Source organism: Sinocyclocheilus rhinocerous, unplaced genomic scaffold, assembly GCF_001515625.1.
Source record: "Sinocyclocheilus rhinocerous isolate Xijiao unplaced genomic scaffold, SAMN03320098_v1.1 scaffold990, whole genome shotgun sequence".
Taxonomy (NCBI): Eukaryota; Metazoa; Chordata; class Actinopteri; order Cypriniformes; family Cyprinidae; genus Sinocyclocheilus; species Sinocyclocheilus rhinocerous.
In genome coordinates, this window is record NW_015652301.1 from 140,481 (window position 1) to 149,859 (window position 9,379).

General features: G+C 34.3%; 2 protein-coding genes across 2 annotated transcripts in view; one reads left to right on the forward strand and one right to left on the reverse strand.

Moving 5' to 3' along the window:
- The window catches only part of LOC107714557 (acid-sensing ion channel 1-like), a 22,563-nt gene extending 19,436 nt beyond the window's left edge, over nt 1–3,127 (reverse strand). Inside the window, exons 1-2 of the mRNA XM_016520426.1 lie at nt 3,051–3,127; nt 1,035–1,448 (exon numbers count right to left, since the gene is read on the reverse strand). Coding sequence (XP_016375912.1) covers nt 1,035–1,411 — 377 coding nt within the window. The 5' untranslated portion in view covers nt 1,412–1,448; nt 3,051–3,127. The remainder of the gene's footprint in view (nt 1–1,034; nt 1,449–3,050) is intronic.
- Nucleotides 3,128–7,282: 4,155 nt separating this feature from the next.
- The window catches only part of LOC107714545 (WD repeat-containing protein 13-like), a 7,211-nt gene continuing 5,114 nt past the window's right edge, over nt 7,283–9,379 (forward strand). Inside the window, exon 1 of the mRNA XM_016520413.1 lies at nt 7,283–7,379. Within this exon, the coding sequence (XP_016375899.1) occupies nt 7,283–7,379 (97 nt within the window). The remainder of the gene's footprint in view (nt 7,380–9,379) is intronic.

The window sequence follows — 9,379 nt, forward strand, 5'->3', positions numbered from 1 at the left end:
AAAAAAACATCACAGTAATCCACAAGTAATCCACACCACTCCAGTCCATCATCTTGTTAAAAAAACTGCATGTTTGTCATAAAAATGTCTTGATGAATTTACTTCATTTCAGACAATTGTTTCTGGCAAAAATATGAGTCCTCTATCAATAATATTGCTTTCTCCAGTGAAAAAGTCGTCTTGTCTGAATCAGGACAGAAATATGTCCAAAACAGTTCACAACAAATAAATATGTGGCTGGATTTTGATGTGAGAGGACAAACAGAGGATGGACTTTTTCACTGGAAGAAGCGTTATTATGGATTAGTGACCCGTATTTTGGCCAGAAGTGATGATTTAAAGTTAAAACACCTTAATGGTGGATTTGTTTCTTTTTTCACAAGACTTTAACTGATGGACTGGAGCGGTGTGGATTACTTGAGGATTATTGTGATGTTTTTATCAGCTGTTCGGACTCTCATTCTGACGGCACCCATTCACTGCAGAGGATCCATTGGTGAGCAAGTCATGTAATGCAACATTTCCCCAAATCTGTTTCTGATGAAGAAACAAACTCCTCTACATCTTGGATGACCTGAGGGTGAGTAATTTTTCAGCAAATTTTCATTTTTGGGTGAACTACTCCTTTAAGAACTGATCACTGAAAGGTTCTTTGGGGAAGCAAAAATGGTTCTTCTATGGCATCGCTGCAAACCCCACTATTGGAAGCTTTACTTTTGAGAGTGCACTTTCCTCGATTAAAAAATGAACAATAATCAGACTGCATCTTTCAATTTGCCAGAAAAGCACTTAGGATGAAGAGGCAGGAGTGACAGAAATAGGCTATATACAATATCATGACTTCAGCATCAGGGACTCCCCAGAGCTCTGCATTTTCATTTCCGCTCCTCAAGTTCAGTAAAAGCATGCTAATCATTTACACTCCAATGTGCTTGTGCATTCAGGGAATACGGGAGCATAATCTACTGAGTGAGTGACTCACGCTCATTATTAAAACTTAACCACAGCCCCTCGACTGATCCGCATTCACCAACCTGGAGTCCAGCAGTGCCAGCAGCTCGCCCGCGTGGTACAGGTCGTTGCGTGTGATCCTGCTGAAGCGGATGGAGTTGAGATTGCAAATCGTCACCGCTGGGAAAACCATCACGGGCGTCGTGATCTCGTCCAGCTTGGTGACGTGAGGGTACTCCAGGTAGAACTGAATCCGATCGACGCAGACGTACATGAGAAAGGTCAAGGAGCTGAGGAAAAACACCACCCAGAGGCAGCATTTGGCCGTGATCTTCTCATAGGAGAAGATATGAGAGATGCCGTGTAGAGTCGAGGTGTGAGCGAACACTTGGAGGGGAGGCGGCTGGTCGTAATCAATGTCCATAGCTTCCACTTTAAGATCCATCACTGATGTCTTCATCACACAGTTCTTCCACTGCAAAGCTGTGAAACTCTCCCTAAGATGTTAAACACAGTGGGACACGTTTTACTTCAGTAGTGGGTCATCGTTCGGCAAAGCTGTCATTTTGGGATGAAACTCTATTAAGCTGGGCTGGAAACTGAAAGGTTATTGGTTAATCTGTGAAATGTCACTACATGTTCTTTACAGTGGGATTTTAGTATTATTAATTTAGCATTATAGCTTTTTTTTTATTTTGAATTACCTTTTAATTTTACATTTTTCGTTTGAATTTTTTGTTAGTTTTAGTCATTTTGTTATATGTTTTTGTCATTTTTATTAGTTATTTATTTCTTTTTAGCTTATTTTATTTTTATTTCAGTTTTAGTTTTAGTCATTTTAGTACTTCAAACCCAAATTTCCGAAGCAACATTTCTAATTGTCATTTAAGTTTTTAAGTTTTCCATCTAATATTATAGGTATTTAATCATCTTTCATTTTCATATTTTATCAATATTATGATCTATTTAATATTTTATTTCAGCCTTATTTCCCAAAATGATTGTGAAGTTAGGTATTTTTAATTAAGCTATTATGTGAAGCAATTTGACATTTTATTTCACATCACATATAATAAATACGTTTTGCATCTATATATTTATATTTTGTTACAACTTTATTTTAATTACCAAAAATGAAAACTATTTTCGATAGTTTTATTTTTTTTTTACTAACAATAACAACACTGGTTGTTGATATGCAAATCAAGTTACTCTCAGAAAACTGTCTATAAGAAGTGAAATGACTAATTATCAAACACAATGTCATCTTGGCATCTCCCTAAAAACAAACAGGCTATTTTACAATATCAGGGGCCTTCAACAGGGGGCCTGTCAATTATTGTCTGTAGTAAAAATGTAGTCAAATTAAAACATAATGTGCAAGTATAAGACTTTGTACATCAATGCTTCTTCTCTGTATATAGTTCAAACACCTACAGAGAGCTTGTAAAGGGCGATTTGCTGCCTATGCCAAGTTCCCAATAGCATTTAATTATAGTCTACAGACCAGCTGACAGGGAAATCTCATAATCAGAACAACATATTGCAACCCAAAATCAAATATGTTTGCATAAAGACAATTAATTGCATTCATTTGTGACATTTTCATGACAATAAATCAGGCACCCATTCTCATCATTACCATGATGCAAAATAGATAGATAGATATGATAAAATTTAATTGTGCGTACAGGATCATTCTTATTACTGCATTACAATCTAATGAGAATAAAAACCTCAAAAGCTAAACATCTGGACTCATTTACGTCAAGAAAACTGGGTGTGAAATGTGCTCAATTTTATTAAAATAATGTCACAACCTGTTTTTATACAGTCTATGGTCACACAACTTAAAAAATAATAATGGTACAAAAAATCTTCTCATTTTAATGTTGGGGCGAAATGCGACCCGGACATGTTTTCGTGAAATTCAGCTTTCGTGAGAAGCACAATCTCAGGTGAAACCCGCCAAATCACGATCCGCTCTTTTGGCTCGCTACATTGAATCACTCCACAGAATCCCACAGAATCCCGCAGACAGTGAAAGCGAGCGACAGGGACTGTAACAGCAGCGTCACTTGTAGCGCACGAGCGTTTACCTGAAGCACCTCAGAAAGATGCTGGACCTGAAAACCGATGCCAGTTATCCGAACATTGCTCCGGCGTTCGTGCAGAAATCAGCTCCATGTTTTGGACATACCATGGTAATGCCAGGTTTTCAGAACAAGTACATGGCAATATCATAAATGACATGCCATCATGACATCCAATGTACTGCGACTTTACCATATATCAGATGGTAATACTATATTGAAATACATGTACCATGGTATCTACATGGTACTCCATGGTACATCAGAGTAAACCATGGCACTATAATTGTACATGTCTAAAATATTATGGTAGTGTCATAGTACATAGTAGGCAATGCCGTGGTACTTTTTGGGCAAATCTTTGTAAGTATAGCCTATTTTGTTTATTGGACATATGTGACCCTGGACCACAAAACCAGTCATAAGGGTCAATTTTTCGAAAATGAGATTTATACAGCACATGAAAGCTGAATAAATAAGCTTTCCATTGATGTATGGTTTGTTAGGATAGGACAATATTTGGCCGAGATACAACTATTTGAAAATCTGGAATCTGAGGGTGCAAAAAAATCTAAATATTGAGAAAATCATCTTTAAAGTTGTCCAAATGAAGTTCTTAGCAATGCATGTTACTAATCAAAAATTAAGTTTTAATATATTTACAGTTACAAAATATCTTCATGGAACATGATCTTTACTTAATATCCTAATGATTTTTGGCATAAAAGAAAAATCTATAATTTTGACCCATACAATGTATTTTTGGCTATTACTACAAATATACCCCAGCGACTTGAGACTGGTTTTGTGGTCCAGGGTCACATATACCATGGTAATACCATGGTGTTCCATGTACCCTGGAGTATGTAAATGCTATGGTATAGTAGTAATTCAGTACCATAGATATATGGTACTATAGAATGCTGTTAATATTATGGTACTTTTTGGGCATGTTTTTGTAATGTTGTAGCCTGTTTTGTTTATTGGACATGTATCATGGTAATAATACCATGGTATTCTACTGTACCTTGGAGTATGTAAATACCATTGTACAGTGCATAAATATAGTTATTCAGTACCATAGTACAGTATATGGTATTTCATAGAATACCACGTTAATACCATGGTATTTTTGAATGTGTTTTGTAAGTATAGTAGCCTATGTTGTTTATCAGACATGTACCATGGTAATACCATGGCATTATATGAAGTACAGTACCTTGTATTATGTAAATACCATGGTGCATAAATATAGTAATTTAGTACCATGGTATATGACACTATATATAATACCATGGTACTTTTTAAGTACATTTTTGAAAGTAGAAGCCTATTTTGCAGCTATTTTTTTCTGCACATGTACAATGGTAATTCCATGGTATAAAGTATCATATATTTAAGCACCATATATGATACTTCACAGAATACCATGTTAATACCATGGTACTTTTGAGTACATTTTTATAGTAGCCTGTAGCCTTGTTTTTTTTAAAACATGTATCTTCGTAATACTGTGGACAGTGTTTTTCATAAAGTTAAGAACAAGCACTTTCAGCAATTTATTATTATATTATTTTATTTTATTTTATTTTATTTTATATTGTTCTCAATACAAGTTGAGCCAGTATACCAGTTTAAAAGAGGTCTGACCATCGCATGACATCTTTGGTTAAATAGCCACATATGATAGCATTGCTGCTAAGTAAATATTAATTACTTGAGATTAAATATGAATGGCACATTTTTTGAAGTGGATCCGGAGTGAAATGCTCACATCACTCTGACAGGTGTAAGGCTCTGCATATGTGATCACACACACACACACACACACACACACACACAACACTCTCTCAAAATCTGTCTGATGTGATTAAGTCAGGAGAAAGAATGACATTCTGTTATTCTGACATTCCATAAAACAGAAGCACTGTATGGTCAAACACTGGAGTGCATTTAATATGCTTTATTTCCAGAACCAACACAACCCCTAATCTGGTTAGAAGACTACATGCATCTCCTCTAAAACACTTGTTCTCTGGCACAAATGCATCCTATGGTTTTGCTGCCTCGGCCTAATATTACATAGCCTACATGCTTTATATTCCCTGAGCGCTGTCTCTTATGCATGGTTACACTACACCTATTTCTCTCTGCTGTGTTCTTGGCCAGACGTCAGTTTGCATGGGGCCGGTATGGGCAAAAATGGATTCATTTTAAAAGACAAATGCTATTGTAGGTCAAAGCAAGAGCCTACTGCCTTTTTATCATAGAATTATGTAGCTATAAAATTGATTGTATGAGAAATTGAGATCGTTTGAATAAATATCAAACATCAACATAAAATCATAATTGAACCTATTAATTTTCTTTAGTACATGCTCCTGGTCTGGTTGTGAATGTTGTATTAGTGTACATGTTATAAAAAAAAACGTTTGTAATTTTCAGTCTTTCATCAGTATTCACTACAAGGACACATTAAACTGATCAAAAGTGACAATAAAGATATTTATAATATAATGTGAAAACAGATTCCTACTTCAAATGAATGCTCTTCTGAGAACAACTTTTTTTCTTGAGCAGCAAATCAGCATAGAATGATTTCTGAAGAATCATGTTTTTTTAAATGTTCTCAGAACGTTTAAATCAACCATTTTTTTCTTGCTAATGCGAATGTCAGAGAAAACATTAAGGGAATGTTCCATTTATCATTTTTTATAAGAACAGTTCTTTTTAATGTTCTCTGAACATTCTGAAACAAGTAACGTTTAAAAAACATTTCAGACAAAAAAAAAAAGAACCATGAACCATGTCTAAGGTTTTTGTACTGACGTTTTGCGAATGTTATTAAAGCCCAGACGACGAAAGTTCTAGTAATGTTACTGGAAGAACTTTTTTTTGTTTGTTTTTTTCTTTTCATAAATTTGAGAGAACCTTGCCAGAACATTAGCCAATACTGACAGTGGCTGATTTTGAGCAGGCATTATGAATTATGCACGTGTAACTTTCCAATATGTGCAATGGGTCTGCTGTGGGCAATTTTTACCTTGGTGGTGGATTTCTTGTCCGCCTTGTTACCTGTTAAATGTTAAAACATTCAGGACATTACTTTTTGCATGCCTGGTTTCATTTACTACTAATATTTCATGACAGTTTTGCATATTACATATCACATGAAATCATAGAAAAAAAAAAAATCTGCATATTTCATGCTTCAATATCTACCTTTTGTTCCAGGCATTTGATTGCTTCTCTCCCTTCGGCTGTCCTGCGAGGGGAAAGACACAAAGACAGTTAGTTACCTTGACTGGAAACATATAGCAAGTGCAATAAAATCCAGTTGTGCCTGAGAGCAAGATAGAAATGTGCAATCTTCTCTCTCATTTGCGTCAAGATATTGTATAATGCTTCTCCTATACACTAAATATTGTTTGACACTTTATTCTATTGTAATAAATCAGTAAAAATTTGTATTTGTGAGTCAAACATTTACTTTCATAAGCCATAAAAAGCATTTTACATTTCAGATATTTGCGGTGTCATTTTTGCTTGTATTTCAAATGTTCATTTGAAATGCCTTTTTGTCTCACTCATGTCTCACTCTATGCTGTTGTCAATATTTACCTCCTTGCTTTTTGGCATCATCTCCTTTCTGATCACCTTTCTTCGGCTGCTCCTTAGGACTCTGAGGTTGCTACAGGGAAAAATAAATAAATAAATAAATAAAATTCAATCTCAGTTATCCCAAATAACAAAAGTATTTTCTAAGAGTGGTTTGCTAACGTTCCTATTAAGTTATGAAAACGTTATGTCTGAATTTTCTCTGAATATTTAAAACGACCAGTATTAATATTTTTTTTAAAAAATTCTTGGTTATGTGAATGCTATAGAGAAAACATTGAGAGAATGTTATTTTTATGTGCAATGGGTCTGCTGTGGGCAATTTTTACCTTGGTGGTGGATTTCTTGTCCGCCTTGTTACCTGTTAAATGTTAAAACATTCAGGACATTACTTTTTGCATGCCTGGTTTCATTTACTACTAATATTTCATGACAGTTTTGCATATTACATATCACATGAAATCATAGAAAAAAAAAAAATCTGCATATTTCATGCTTCAATATCTACCTTTTGTTCCAGGCATCTTGGCTGCGCTCCAAAGTCCTTGTGTCCTTTTAGAATAAGCAGTGCTGAGCCGCTGGTGCGGCCCTCATTTATGGTCCGGCCACTGAATGACTCCATGTACGGGCCCCCTTCGGGAAAGAGCTTCAGGAACAAGCAAAGAGCCCCGTCAGCTGTGCCTCTGCACTGTCCTGCCATGCCTCTGCTGAGCTCAGGTGAAATCATGGGTGTGTATGTATCTTTTGTACAGTTAATCCTTTTATTTTGCTGAACACACATTGATGGTTCGCTCCCACAGCTTTTCCCTCAACAAAGATATATTTACTAATTTTGAAATTTTAATATTCCAGTTTGAAATTTAGGGCGAAACTGCAGGCTAACAGACTCTGATCTACTAGTTCTGATAAATTATGTTAGTTTTACCAGGACAATGTTGTATCTTCATTATTTACATGTAAGGAAGAAGTGAATTGTATTGATATGCACAATGTTTAGACTTATCCAAACATGGCACAACTTAAATAAATCTATTATTTTTTGTTTTAGAAAATAATGGAATCTCTGTTGTTAATAGTCTGCTCTAAATTATTAGTCAAATATTTAGATAATTATGTTTATACATTAATATGTCTATGGATATTTGTAGTTTGTGAGCCTTTCTTCTGAGACATATGCCATGCTGTTGAACTTCACACTTGAACGCAGGGATATATTGACTTTTCTGATAGTATATTGACTTGATTCTGATTGACTGATGCTATAAAATAAATGTAAAGAAAACACTGCTGTTTAATTCTCGTGGCTAAGTGACGCGGCATGACCTGTCCATCTCCATCATTTTTTTATTTTATTATTTTTTTTTATTAATGCTTGAACTACAAATACAAAACAAAAGTGCCAAGGGTATACAGAAAAAAAACATAAAAAGTACATATTAACTATATCCATCTCCATCATCATACAAATTATTGGACAGTCTTCATTACACGCGCTGCGGTGACGTCACTATGCAGATCAGCTGTTGGAAGGGCGGGTCGGTCACGTGATCACGCCAGTCCCTTCAGACAGAATGAACCGGTGAGAGTCTCGCACGGTAGGTATCCTTTAAATACATAATTATTCATGACATTACGTTTCAGTAAATTAAACCTATTCAGAAATTGTTATTAGCGAGATATTATGGCCACAGGGTGGCTGATATGATTTTTTTGGGGGGATTGTAAATCGGTATGTAACGCCTGTTGTTGTTAGCGTCCCTGCTAACTGGGCTAATGCGTCAAAACATTGATTTTTAAAATAAACAATTTGTTTATGCTGTGCATAAATATGAATAATTTTGTTATTATATATTTCTTATAAACGTTGTGTTTACGTTAGTCATGTTGCATTGTGCTAGTGTGTGGGATGTTTGTACTATTTGTACATTAAACTGGGTTAATACGATTTTTTGTTTATTTGTTTACAAAATATGTTTTAGGCCTGTTAATTTGTGCATTTAAGGTATTAATGAAATACGTTTAACATTTTTTTTACGTTTGCATGTACTAAATTTAGTTATTTCTTTCTGCTTTCCTTTTTTTTCTCAATTAAAAAAAAAGATTCTAAAAATAATTTTATAAACGTTGTCAAGTTAATTAAACGTAAGTATTTCCAGATAACATTTTAACATTTTGTTTTAGTAACATGACAATGCAAAAGCCAAATATTTAACTTTGGAAACAATTTTTTTATTTACTTTACTCTTAATAATATAACAAAGAATAGTTTCCTTATACTATATAAATGGATTTTTACACATGAAATATGCAGCTGCCTTTACATTTATAAATAAATAATCATATTTATTATATTTAGAATCTCTCATAAGGGAATCATCGTATTTGGGGGTCCTTAGCATCAAAAAGTTTGAAAACCTTTAAATTACATTGTTAATTGCATTTATTGTTTATATTTAGGGTTACTTGTGTTATTTTGTCCCTCATGTAATCTTTTTAACAACAATTACGTAAAGAAAACTTGTATCATATCTCAACTGAACTGAATGATACAAATAATGCTTTGATATCTTTAGTTATTAAATATAGACTACCGCTCAAAAGTTTGGGATCAGTAAGACTTGTAATGTTTTTTAAAGAAGTTTCTTATACTCATCAAGGCTGCATTTATTTGATAAAAAATACAGGAAAAAATGTAATATTGTGAAATATTATTTATT